Here is a 13,711-nt window from a genome sequence, read left to right as displayed (position 1 = left end):
CAGTAGCAAAGTTACAGTTGTGAAGTAGCAGCAAAAATGACTATGTTTGTGGGGGGATAGCCACACCATGAAGACCTGTATTAAAGGGTCACCGTGCCGGGAAGGCTGAGAACCACTGTGCTAGTAGAAGAAAACAGCCTTAAGGTAGGAGAGTGCATTCTGCATCCGAGGAAACTAAGAAGGGCAGTGTGGATGGGACAGATGGAAGGAGGAGCAGTGGACTAGGAAGTGTGGCTTAAAATAGCTAAGGGTTGGGGCTTGGGGGCTTGACTCAATGGCAAAGCACTTGCGTAGCATGCGATAGACCGTGGGCTGAACCTCCAGCATTGAGGAAAACCCACCCACCCACCTACCCACTCAACCAACCAACCAACCAACCAACCAACCAACCAACCAACCAACTGAGCAGGGACCTGGTTGAGTATATGCCAGAGACATTTGTAGGTGGGTTGATGCTTTCACCTGACATTTTCAAGTAAAACAGCGACATGGGTTCCCTCTGCGTAGGAGAGTGCAGTGGTGGAGGCAGAGGCAGAACATGACGATGGGAACCTGAGAAGGATTCAGAGTCAGGAAAGGTTCTGAAGGTAGAAGTGGTAAGAACTGCTAAGGGTTTGAGTATGGGGTAGCCTGAGCCAAAGGATTTTGGGTTTTGGCATGAGTGCCATTTGCTAAAATGAGGACACCTGGACAGGATTAAGTTTAGGGGGGAAATATTGGTAGTTAACTATTAGATTCTGGAACTATGATTGACTTCCAAGTCCTTGCGATCCATGGCCTCTCGCAGTGACAAATGATGTTAGTTTTTACAAGAACATCTGTAGGATGGGGTAGGAAGCAGGAGATAAAGCTGTTCCTGAGCAAGTCCCCAGAGAGCCAAGAGATTAAAAAGTAGACCAGTCACCGAGCCTGTCTCATTGATACGATGATCTCAGGGCAAGGGGATCTTCTTTCTTCCTAAATATTTCCTCAATATTTGAGTTATTTTGCTGTGGTGATGGTATATTGTTTGTACAAAAAATGGGTTTCATGACGACAGTCCTGTGCATATATGTAGTATGTCCTGTGCATATATGTAGTATGTCCTGTGCATATATGTAGTATGTCCTGTGCATATATGTAGTATGTCCTGTGCATATATGCAGTATGTCCTGTGCATATATGTAGTATGTCCTCTGCATATATGTAGTATGTCCTAATTTGCTTTCCATTGATTTGATAAATACCATGACCTCCTGAAACTGAAAAGCTTCTGTAAAGCAAAGGACACGGTCAACAAGACAAAACAGTAGCCTACAGAATGGGAAGAGATCTTCACCAACCCCACATCAGACAGAGGTCTGATCTCTAAAATATACAAAAAACTCAAGAAATTGGTCATCAAAAGAACACATAATCTAATAAAAAAATGGAGTACAGACTTAAACAGAGAATTCTCAACAGAGGAATCTAAAATGGCTGAAAGACACTTAAGGAAATGTTTAACATCCTTAGTCATTAGAGAAATGCAAGTCAAAACAACTCTGAGATTCCATTTTCCACTTGTAAGAATGGCTAAGATCAAAACACTGATGACAATTTATGCTGGAGAGGTTGTGGGGAAAAGGGAACACTCCTCAATTGCTGGTGGGAATGCAAGCTGGTACAGCCCCTTTGGGTGTCAGTGTGGCGATTTCTCAGAAAATTAGGAAACAACCTTCCTCAAGACCCAGTAATACCACTTTTGGGTATATAATCCAAAGGGTGCTCAATCGTGTCACAAGGACATGTGCTCAACTATGTTCATAGCAGCATTGTTTGTCATAGCCAGAAACTGGAAACAACCTAAATGCCCCTTGACCGAAGAATGGACAAGTAAAATGTGGTACATTTACACAGTGGAGTACTACACAGCAGAAAAAAATAAAAACATCTTGAATTTTGGAGGAAAATTTTGGAGGGAGGCGGGGACCTGGAGGCAAACTGAGGTAGAGGACATACTGGCTTGGTCCCTCTGGTTTGTTCAGCTTGCTTTCTTAAACAGTTAAGGCTGTTCTGAGAGAGGGCAACCTGGCCTCTTACATCCATCATGAATCAGGGAATGCCCAGAGATATGTCCACAGGCCCATACGATGCAGGCAACTCTGCAAATGAAGTTCTTTCTTTCCCAGGTGACTCTAGTTTGTGTCAAACCGATGAAATCTAGACAGCGCAGTAGGTGTGGACTATATCTGGCTCACACCCTCTCTTGTCCCCCGTTCTTCCCACTTGTCTCCCTTCTGCTGTCGAGTTCTTTCTCCCTTCAAACTTTATGAATTGAAGTCGAACTTATTCCACAACTAAAGACTTAAATCTTGAGAGATGATTCCGCACACATGAATTTTTGTCCAAGTATGATGGAGCAGAAGAAGGTTCTACATGTTTAAAAGGAGAAACATGTTGGCAACCTGAAGAGGAAGGAGGTGGATACCACAAACTTTCACTCACTTTCTGGGCCCCACTCTCTATATCTTGATGCTTTATTGAGAAAACAGAAAGGATTGCTGGCGTTCTGAAGAATCCTCCAGGTTTCTCCCTGAGTGGGAGGTGTGCTACAAGTCCTTTCGTTCACCAACATTTTAAATCTTTCCAATTTCTAACTCCTAGGAGTGTTCTCCAGTTGGAAGGTCCACACGGCAGAGACTGCCACCTCTGTGTCAGGGACATAGAGAATGCTTAGTAAATATACAAGTCTCCATTTGATGTTTGTGCTGTCCTAGGGAAAGCTGCCACATTTAATTCTAGCTTTTTTTGGAGATGTATTCTTTGTTTTTTGTTTTTTTTTCCTTCTGATAACCAGAGTTGTGTGTTCTTTTTGCAGGATACTTAAAAGATCTAAAAACTCTTACAATTCTTACTAGGTCAAGGAACACTTTGGCATCGTTTCCGCCCAGTGTCTGTATTTTATAGTTGAGCTCCGTAGCACGTGAGTTCCGTAGCACGTGAGCACCTTCATGCCCTGCTGTTTACGCTTACCGCCGTGAGGCAAACTTTTAGTTCTGTGGATGCTTATGGCTAACCCGCCATCCTCAGCTTCACAATGATATCCTTGAGGTAATTTCAGATCATTCACAATCACCAATACTAGGCAGTAAACAGTTTTCTTACCAAATATTTTCCAGAAAGTGGCAGATTAAGATTTTTTTAAAAAAAGTTTCTGGTGTACACTGCTTTCCAGAGGGCTGTTATTGAAGGGGGCGGGGCGGGGCGCGGTAGGCTCTTAGGGAAAACATGTGGCGATGTTTTTTTGGCTCAGGGAAAAAGCCTTCCTGGCAAGGGCCGGCCTTAAAGTATCACCATCCTTACACTCGTGTTTCCACATCACAATCATTTCTGGGTCATGAGAAGAAAGAATGAGAGGAAGACAGAGAAAAATTTGTGTTATAAGTGATGTCATGCGCAGCTGACATGTCAGAAACGATTAACCTGGGAAACTGAGCTTATCAAGCTACGTAGGACCACAGCATTTTAGTGATTCAGGATGTGAATTTTGATTGCAAAATATTGTACATGACGCCATGTGATTTAATGAGAAGCACCGTAACTTCTGATCTTAATCCAGTTCTTAAACACAATGGGACTGGCCAGAAAACCTGATAATCTAGAGTGTTGTTAAGTATTATTTTTTGAAACTTGTTTTAAGGTGTGTGTGTGTGTGTGTGTGTGTGTGTGTGTGTGTGTGTACTTTAAGACTTATTGCTCATTGTGAGAGGCAGTTAAAGAAGTGGTTTGAAGTTACTGGTATAATAGAAAGAATCCAGACATTGGAATCTGCTTAGGCTTTGGTTTGAATTTGTCCTGTGTGATTCTTGCTGGTCGTCTACATTCTAACTTAATCTACCTATTGCATAAAGAGTATTCTCTCTCTCTCTCTTTCTCTCTTTCTCTAGCATAATCTGATACATAATCAGAGTCGAATAGACATTTGTGCCTCTTTCCTTAAATAGTGTCCTCCATGTAAAATCACTTCACTGATAATGAGGTTCTTAGTCTACATTCCACTTTAATCCTGCCTTCAGATTTTTAAATTTTCTTTATTATCTATCTATCTATCTATCTATCTATCTATCTATCTATCTATCTATCATCTATCTATCTATTGCGAGCAGCCTTGAGCACAGTTCTTTGCCCTTCCTGTTCTCACACTGCACAAGTTTTTGTTATTAAAGGCTGGCACGGTCTCTCTGCCGAATATTGGTTAATTATTTCACTGTTCACTTAGTATTACAAACTTTCAAATCTCTTCTGGTTCTTAACAACAACAGCGAAGTGCCGGACTGGTGGCAGGGGGCCAGACGACAATCTGTTGAGTCTGGTCTACCGCACATCCCTTGCCGTGTCCCTTGTCATGTACAGGGAAGCGGATGCGATGCCGATTCCAGCAGCATTTCTCACTCAATCTTCTCCATGCTAAACAGGCCAGCTAGGCATTAAGTCATGTCTCTGGGTAGCTTAAGTGGAAAGTGTGAACAGAGAAACCACTTTATATGAGGACAGCCGAAAATTAGATCCCTTCCCCTCCCCACTCCTCTTGCCCCAGGGGAGGAGGCACTTATCAGCCAAGAGCTCGATGCCCGAACCGTGCAGCGTCCTGAGCTCCAGAGGTTTGCCAGCACGCACGATCTGCGGCGCCGAGAGCCCTTCTCTCCAGATGAATTCTCATAGTATCACAGACGCGCGCAGTCCGGATCGATACTGGATGGCAGACGTGCTCTCGCCGTCAAGTGTAGGCACAGGACAGCGGATTGAGCTGCCCTGCAGTTCGCTCGCTGCTTCTCATCAGCTCAGTCCTGGCAGAGGACATTAACCCGTTCCCGCACGGATTCCCGCCCTGTCGCGGCGGTCGTCCCTCCGTTGTCCTCCCGCGGCGGCGTAGTCTTTCAGCCCGACGCCCAGGCGCGGGCTCGGTCGGCTCCCGGCGCGTGGCGGGCTGGTGGCGCCCGGGTCCCTAGTGCGCGGTCCCTGGTGGCAGGACAGGGCGCTCCAAGCCCCTCGCGCCCGCTCGTCGTCCCGCGTCCCCATCCCGGTGCCCGGCCCGGCGAAGGCCCCGCCCCGGGATCCGCTCCTACTCCTGATTGGCCAGCGCAGCTCGAGGGGCCCGGCCCGACCCGGCCCGGCGTCTCAGCTATAAAGCGGGTCGCCGCATGCCCGGCCCGGCCCAGCCCGCCTAGCTCCGGGGCTCGCACACGCACTCGACCCACCATGCCGAGGGGCTTCCTGGTGAAGCGAACCAAGCGCTCGGGCAGCTCCTACCGCTCGCGCCCGGCCGAACCGCTTTTTTCCCCGCCGGGTTCCCGTGCTGCATCGCCCGCACCCGAGGAGCCCGGCCGGGGACTGTCGGGGTCCCCCTGCTTCGAGCCCGCGTTGGACGGCGCCGAGTGGGGCGCGGGTGGCGGAGACGTCCCGGGACCCAGTCCCGCGAGGCCGGCGGGCCCCGAACTGCGCCGCGCGTTCCTGGAGCGTTGCCTGCGTTCACCAGTCTCGGCCGAGTCCTTCCCCAGCGCCACCGCCTTCTGCTCCGCGGCGCCCGCGGCCGCGACCTCGGGGGAGCAGTTGGTGCCGCCTCGGGTCGCCGTCCCCAGCTCTGTCCCTGCACCCGCGCCCGCCCCTGCCCCGCACAGCCTCCAGCGCCGGGGCAAGGGTGCCCTGGGCTGCGCGTCAGCGCCCGCGGCCGTCAGGAAGCCTAAGGCGGTGAGGAGGCTGAGCTTCGCAGACGAGGTGACCACGTCCCCGGTGCTCGGTCTAAAGATCAAGGAGGAGGAGCCCGGGGCGCCGGCGCGGGCTTTGGGCGGCGTCCGCACGCCGCTGGGGGAGTTCATCTGCCAACTGTGCAAGCAACAGTACGCGGACCCCTTCGCGCTGGCTCAGCACCGCTGCTCCCGCATCGTGCGCGTCGAGTACCGCTGTCCCGAGTGCGACAAGGTCTTCAGCTGCCCCGCGAACCTCGCCTCCCATCGCCGCTGGCACAAGCCACGTCCCGCGCCGTCCTGCGCCGCGAGTAAACCTCCCTCCGCGCCGTTGACCCCTTCGGACCCTTCCCTGGCGGCGGGCAAGGAGAACGGCCGCATGCCGCGGACCGACGATCAGCACCCGCAGGTCCGGGACAGCTCCGGGGACGGTCAGCACCAGGACAGCGCCGCGCGCCCAGGCCTGCAGGCTTTGGTGCACCCGGAGGCAGCACGACCGCAGGCTCCCTACCCCGAGGTGATGCTAGGGCGCCGTGGTCTCGGGCCAGGCGGTGCCAGCCCGGGGGCGACATCCGAGGTCTTCGTGTGTCCGTATTGCCACAAAAAGTTCCGTCGCCAAGCCTATCTGCGCAAGCACCTGGGCACTCACGAGGCGGGTCCGGCGCGAGCACCAGCCCCGGGTTTCGGCTCGGAGCGCACAGCCCCACTCGCCTTTGTGTGCCCGCTTTGCGGGGCGCACTTCCCGTCCGCGGATATCCGAGAGAAGCACCGGCTATGGCATGCTGTCCGCGAGGAGCTGCTACTGCCCGCCTTGGTCGGGGCTCCTTCGGAAGCGGGCCCTGGAGGGGGATCCGACGGTAGCACTCAGCAGATTTTCTCATGCAAGTACTGCCCTTCCACATTTTTTAGCTCCCCTGGCTTGACCCGGCACATCAATAAGTGTCACCCTTCAGAAAGCCGGCAAGTGCTGCTGCTGCAGATGCCACTGAGGCCTGGTTGCTGAGGGACCCAGGCCTGGCGAGATTTCCAGAATGGCTGAAGAAAACAATATGGGAACTCCCGTGGGGCTTTTTTCACCTTGCAATTTCCTCTTTCCTTCCCTTGCCTTCCCTCTTAAAACTCTCCTAGTCATGATCCGCCCGGGGAGAGGGCAGCGAGATATAAAACCCCCTCTAGAGCAGGTATGTATCTGGCATAAAAATTCATGATCAAAGCTGACAGCTTTAAATCCTCATTTCCCCACTAAAATAGGGCATTCCCTTCCTTAAAACGCTGGAGACCCCAATGAACCCTATACGGTTTGTAGTTCCTATGGAAAGTCGCAGTGAACGCGTGCAAGTCTCAGTGTGTACCCAAGGTTCTACCTGAAGTGGTAGCCATCAACGACTTCTCCTCTTGCCACCACAGGCACTTACGTCGTTTCTGTCTCAATAGGGTCAGATTTCTTGCCTTGTATATTCTGTGAATCAAGCTATGTGACTGATGCCAAACTTGCAGGGAAGGAAGACTTAGACCCTTGTAGATGGACAGGAATATAAGAGGATGCTGCTGTCCGGTGTGAAAATATCCCTGGAACTTTCTTTTCCCAATTGAATGTATTCGTCCCTTCTTTTAAGTTAGGTTTTGGAGGTGGGGGAAGGTGCTGCTTAATCGGAAGGAGTTGGTGTGCCCTCTGCATTCTTTACCTATTTTATGTGCTGCATCCAGGAGGAGCTACTTAAAGGTTTTCTTTACATAACCTTTTTTTTTTAAAAAAATACTTTACTCATTCCTAAAGTTTGAATGTTTTAGAAAGATTTCATTCAAATTATTACAATTTTTGCTGTAAATCTGCTGCACACTGCATCGTAAACTGTTCAACTTAAAGAAGATGTTAACACCTGTAGCCCACTATGGAACTGAATGTCAATCAATTCACTCAATATTCTATATTTTCTTTTCAGGAACATTGGAATTTCTTTGTAAATCATATTCAATGTATATTGTGTATCTATTCCCTCACTAGCCAGAGTCTGGGATACTGGCTGAGCACTGTCCAACAATAGATTTGTAAGCTGCTTCCACCAAATAAATGGATGTAGACTGTGCCTGTTTCATTCTGTCTTAAGTGGCTGAACACAGCGTATTTTCCAAGGCACATCTCTTACTTCCTCAATACCAACATTCAACTTTAGGATCTTAGGGATCTATTTTGACAGAATATAAATGCCATCTTGCAAGTGAATATAATAGTGTTGAAATGCAATGGAACTTCCTCCTTTAAAGTCTAGCTGCAGACTGCAGCTCCATGGAGAGAATATAGACTTTTTTTTGCTTGTTTTAAGTCTGTTCAACAGGGTTACAGATATTATATAAATGGTGCTAATTGGTTTCACGATTTCAAATCAGCATTTTTGTCTGTCTTGTTACCTGTTATCAGTATAATAGAAATATATAAGAAGTTTGAGTTTTCTTTGAAAAATTCTGTTGGCTGTGGGAAACTACACTGTTTTAAACACATTCCCACAGGATTTCTCTACTCATCTAATTGTTTTATTTATGAGCACTAATTTAAAAGGTGAACAGGAACTCTAAAAATTTGCTTAGAAAAATTTGGTAGAAAGTTTTATTCCTGAAAGTATACTAAAAAAACACTGAAATGTAACAAGTCAAATATTATGAGAGAGATATGTTGATTTTGGTCGAGTTTCTGGCAGACTTAGGAAGCGCAGACTTCCTGTGCTGGAACTGACAGTGGGAGGACCTCTGAGAGCACACTGGGCTGCTTCTGAAAATGGCGTTTGTGTTTATTTTTTCATGATTAGCTAAGCTGCCCTAGGGGGCATGTTACATCTCCCAATTACACAGTCTTACTGCTTTTAAGTCTGAAAATACATGAGTAGAATACAATCATGGACAGGAAGTGTGAAGAATATTTTATTTTGTTTTATTAAATACCATGTCATCTTTTTATCCCATTACAAATCTGTAGACACTACATGAATGATACATAATTTATATTCTGTGGTTTGTCAGGATGATGTATTTACACATGCAGTTGGTATCAATCATGCTACATTTCCTTAGGAGATGCCCATGTTAAACAAAAGGGGGGCAGCTTACTTATTACAGGAAATACTTCTGGAGGTGGGATGCATACCAACCTGCACCTACAGCAAGTTCAGTACTAAAATATTAGATTTAACTTAAACTCCTGGGTTATGTTCCCTTACTTTTTAAACAATACACATAATTTGAGCAAACATTTATATGAGAACAGTCTTCCACCTTCCTCTCCACCACCTTCTCTTTTGGTACTCTGGAGCGCACACAGACACACCAGGATAAACTGGTCAGTGATATAGGACCACAGCCTCCAAACAGAAATGGTACTCAACAGTGATACCACCTCAAACAGCAGAACAAAGCTGTTTGGGAGCTAAAAGAAATCAAAGTCCTGTGGTGATTTTCCTAGTTATTCGAGAGGTTGTGTCGTCATTTGCACTGCCGAGAAATGAGACACTGACTTGGGAGAAAAGTTAATGAATGTAATTTCAGTTGGAATCTGAGCTGCTGCATGGCCATTAGATGTTTCTGTCTGTAACAATCTGTACACAACCCACATAACGAACAGATGTGCAGCTTTTGCTCTAGCTTTATAAATGCTAATAGTCATTTATATTGTAGGGCTGGGCCGTGAAGGACAGTGTGCTTGCCTAGCATGTGTGGGATGTTGGCTTCCATTCCCAGCACTACAAAAAAGGTTACATTTGTAAAAACTATGTATTTATTAAATTATAAAGTTGTAATGAGGCACAATAAATAACACAAGACTATCTGTCCAATTATATTTTGGCTCAACATTAATCATGAACTTGAAGGTAGCACTAATTAGACATGATTATCTAGGAAGGTCAAGAGTATGAATTAAAACTCGATCCCCTCAGAATATGACAGCATGGAGTGTGGGAAAAAAACTGAACTAAATAAATAGTCCAAATTTAAAATAAGAAGTTGCAAATTACTTTAAGTCCAGTGTTTTCTCAAAGAACTGTACAGGAAGAAACATGAATGCTGTGGCAAACATGAGGTCTGAAAGAGTTAACACTATGTTTGTGCCAGGGTGGCTACTGTTGATCACTGCTGGGCTGTTTGTCTCCTTAGGATTTATTGGCTGAGCCAGAGGACCGACGCAGCTTCATGGACATGCGGCTTTTGCTAGTTCGAGGAGACATTGGAGAGGCCAGGTCAGCCCCATCTACCTGTGCTGCTGTGGGAGCGTCACTGGGTAGACTCTCTGGGTAGGATCCTGTAGGAGAGAGGGAGCATGTTAGTATTCTCCAGTCTCAGATCGTAACCACCTTCCTGCTGCTATGCTATCCGGAGCAGGATCCCAACCCTTCACAAGGACTTCAGAAGTTAAAAAAAGCAATCCCCAGAGTTTACTAATGTATCTGAAACCCTGTGATCTGGTGGCTCATGTCATATTAAAGAAAGCACCAATCATCATATCCAGAGCCAGAACCCTGGAAATGGCAATGAGAAATAAAATCGTTGGGTCTGAAAGACCAGCGACCCAAAGCACCACCAGCATGCAGGGCAGGGCATGGAAGGTGGGAAGGAAGACCAGTCACACTGCGCAGCCACAAGGCATCCTCACACTACATGCTAGGCTCCAAACAGGAAGGGCCTTAGGAGACCATGCTAGGTACATAAGTAGTTATAGAAAGAGCAGACAAATTCTTGCGAGAAGGAAAAAGATAGGGATTTTCATTTGAAAGCCAGTCAGAAAAGACAAACCGACCTCAGAAAAATGTCTCTGGCTGTAGATTTTACTTTTTGTGTTCATTAGCTTAGATGTTTACAGTTAGCAGTAGAATTAGTAGACACAGAATTTTAAAATAGGCAAAACAAATTCAAATAGGAAAACCCTGTGTCATTTACAGAATAGTTCTTCTCACTGACATTTGGGCTTGGGAGTAATTATGCTAGTGTTTCAATGTAACGGAACACCCATGATTAAAATGAAGGTATACATATTTCTAAGAGAAAACCAAAAATGCTCAATAACAGATCCTGTTGAGGTATCTTAAGAATATATCTCCAAAAAATTCTTCAAAGTACTTTTAAAGAAAAAGTAGTAAAATTCTACTTAGAGACAGATATACATTTCCAAGGGAAACTATTTTGTCACTTGTACCCGTGTACTGCCTGCTCAATATATCCTCCCCAACATTTCCTTTCTAGCCCAGATGAGGCTGGCCTATAAAGCAGGAAGGTTTTTTTTTTTTTTTTGGTTTGTTTTTTTCAAATTTACTCTTCCCGATGATCTGAGCTGGTTCACAGTAGACTAGAATACTCAGAGAATGTGCGTCCACTGCCCACTTAGGGAAGCCTGGCACCAGAGTGGGAAAGACAGCGAGGAGCAGAAGCTGAGCTTTCCGGTGCCATGGAGGTGCTGCTGTGTGAGGAGAGGTCTTCCCTCCCAGCGCTGTTCCAGAGGGCCAGTGTCTCTGGCGGAGGTTGGGAGGGCCAGAACTAGCAGTACATGCCTCTCTGCTGTGAAGGAAGAAACGTAGTAGCAGGCAGAGTGGAGAACAAAAGAGAAGATAGACGGCAGGCTTGAGGGAGACTGCGGAGCTACAGGCGTTACCCGAGTAACGGAGAGCAATCAGGGTGGTATTATGAACACAACTGGCATGCAATGAGTTCGGATGGTGACGTTCCACAATGGCCAGTGCTTCGCTGGTTCAGATGCCATACTTACCAACTAACAAAACAAGTTCAAACAGGAAAAGAGAACAGGAAAAAGTCTGTGAGAGAGCCGAGAAACACCTACTGTCTAACGTGTGCACTGATTGTCTTATAATTCAGTCATTGGATCTCAGAGAGACAGTGTAATGAGGTAATAGCTACAACTATGTATGAGGTAATAGTTCATATTTCATGTAATTAAAATTGGAAATTGAAATTCCTTGCTACTCTAGCCATATTCAAGCGCTGAGTCACACCTGGTTAGCGGCTGTCGTCTTGGATAGAACAGACACGTGACATTTACATCACAGCAGTTTACCGACAAGAACCTGCTGTCAAGCCTCCCAGTAGAGAGTATTTCTTTATCCTCAAACCCAGTGCTAGAATGAAGACTCTTTGGAGAAAACCAAAAATTTTCCATCAACTGTTTTTGTTGGTTGAAACTCTTGAACTCTTGAAGGTTGCCTGACAATGAGAATTACTGGTTTCCTATGACTTTTTAATGGCAGTAAAGAAAGCCCATCTCTGGGCATCAGGGTGCATACCCCATTTCCCTATTTAGAATCAGCTTTCTTCCAAACCAGCAATTCTCTCACGTCTTCTTTATTGCCTCCCAATTTGGTCATAAGAACTCGAGAAAGGAACTGTATAATGAGGTAGTTATAGCCACATTAAAAATGATTAAATTTCCTTTCATGCAATTAAAAATCAACTGAGGCAGGCAGGGCTGGTGTAGGTCTCACACTAACACCTCTGAGTGGAGTACACTCAGCACAGCCACTCTACAGCAGTGCAGATGAGGCAAGCCTCAGTTTGGATTTGGAAAGAAAACAGTCACACTTGCCATTTCCTGCCACAACCTATTCTTCCTAATTATTGATTTACACCACGTGAGTCATGAAGACAGGACCGAGTTATTCCTGTGTCTGCTGTATCTTCCAGGGTGGTATAAGAAAGTACCCATGGCTCCTACGTTCACGCAGTACAAGCTGGTACACCGCGTGCTGAGTACAATAAACCATCATAAATGATACCATGGATATGACTTTGGGGGCTCCACAGACATTTTAAAAGGGAATATAAACGGTTTAAAAATTTATTTTGGTTTGGTTTATACTGTCTGTTGGTAAGCATGACCGCTTTAAAACTTCCTAAAGTATTTGGCTAATAAAGTCTTTAAAATATTATAACTTTGAAAGCAACTTCAATTATATGAACTAAAAGACAATGTGAACATGTTAGAAAGAATGGGCTAGGTACTTCTGGACTCTTCCTTTATAATAATAATTATTATGTATTCACATTTATTTGTTTGTTTTTTAATTCTCTCTCCATCTGTGTGCATGAATGCCATGGAACATGTGTTCTTTTCCTCTTAGGTTGTCTGGCTTGGTGGTAAGCACCTTACCTGCCAAGCCATTTTGCTGGCCCATCTCTTGCTTTATTGACTGTTCCATATCGGGCAAGCTGACTGGAGTCATTTTCTTATTTGTGAAATGGAGACAATAATAGCTACCTTGTCAAGTTGTGGAGATTAATGACTATGTAGCAAAGGGCCTGGTGTGTAACAGGTACAAAGTAAGTATGGCTACATAAAATAGGAGACTCTGAATCAGAACAGATAAGGATTTGGAAGGAAGAGTAGAAACTAGAAATATTTTTGGATAAAATTATTACCTATGAAATATAATCATTCAAATGTGAAGAATATCTGTAACGTACATTTAAGTTTAATTTTCAGAAATCGAAGAGTTTGTCCTCTTTTATGCTGACTGTGCTATAAAATACAGCCTTAAAGGTTTACAGAGTCAACGACTGAGATTACACGGACACTGCCCCAAACTGTCATAAAGGAGGTCACACGTTATTCAAAACAAAACGCACAGAAAAACAGGCCAATAAGTGGCTCCATTTTAAGAACTGAAAAACTATCGCTGTAGACCTGAATAAACCAGGTCAGGTGTCTTGTGTTTTCTCTCTACCTTACAAATGAGAAAACTGGTATAGCACAGACTGATTTGACTTCATGTAGTATAAATGTCAGGGCCATAATTTAAATTTAGTCTATTTCAAAATATACTTCCTCTCTGGCAACCCCCAAACTCTTTTTAAAAAATTTTTTAATGGAAAAGTAGAGCCCTACAAACACAGATTTCTAATGTCTCTGAGTTGTAAATGTGATGGGTATTGGGTAATCTCTCTCTCTCCTCTCCTTCCTCTCTCCCTCCCCCTGACTCTCTCCCTTTCTCACTGCTAGCAATAGTAAGGGCTAA

At 45.6% G+C, this 13,711-nt stretch overlaps 2 protein-coding genes across 9 annotated transcripts in view; one reads left to right on the top strand and one right to left on the bottom strand.

Annotated features, from left to right (window-relative positions):
• The first annotated feature begins 5,220 nt into the window (after positions 1-5,220).
• Insm2 (INSM transcriptional repressor 2) lies at positions 5,221-7,786 on the top strand. Of its 2 annotated transcripts, XM_087911851.1 has the most exons (2): positions 5,221-6,153; positions 6,193-7,786. In XM_087911851.1, exons 1-2 carry the CDS (start codon positions 5,221-5,223, stop codon positions 6,706-6,708), a joined length of 1,449 nt encoding a protein of 482 aa, XP_087767977.1. In that variant the 3' UTR covers positions 6,709-7,786. The 2 variants fall into 2 exon arrangements, with proteins under 2 accessions (XP_087767977.1, XP_048271727.2); XM_048415770.3 differs by having other exon boundaries at positions 5,221-7,786.
• Positions 7,787-8,608: 822 nt separating this feature from the next.
• The window catches only part of Ralgapa1 (Ral GTPase activating protein catalytic subunit alpha 1), a 217,023-nt gene continuing 211,920 nt past the window's right edge, over positions 8,609-13,711 (bottom strand). For all 7 annotated transcript variants that reach the window (XM_085697620.2, XM_085697618.2, XM_085697619.2 and 4 more), the window contains one exon: positions 8,609-9,993. In XM_085697620.2, coding sequence (XP_085553746.1) covers positions 9,845-9,993 — 149 coding nt within the window. In that variant the 3' untranslated portion in view covers positions 8,609-9,844. The remainder of the gene's footprint in view (positions 9,994-13,711) is intronic.

Source organism: Myodes glareolus, chromosome 11 (assembly GCF_982192425.1).
Source record: "Myodes glareolus chromosome 11, mMyoGla1.1, whole genome shotgun sequence".
Classification (NCBI taxonomy): Eukaryota; Metazoa; Chordata; class Mammalia; order Rodentia; family Cricetidae; genus Myodes; species Myodes glareolus.
The sequence above is the reverse complement of the archived record's forward strand: the minus strand, read 5'-3'. Positions and strand labels throughout refer to the sequence as shown.

What these genes read in the sequence shown, in the direction of transcription:
- Insm2 (XM_048415770.3), top strand. Translation starts at nt 5,221, where the DNA reads ATGCCGAGGGGCTTCCTGGTGAAGCGAACCAAGCGCTCGGGCAGCTCC.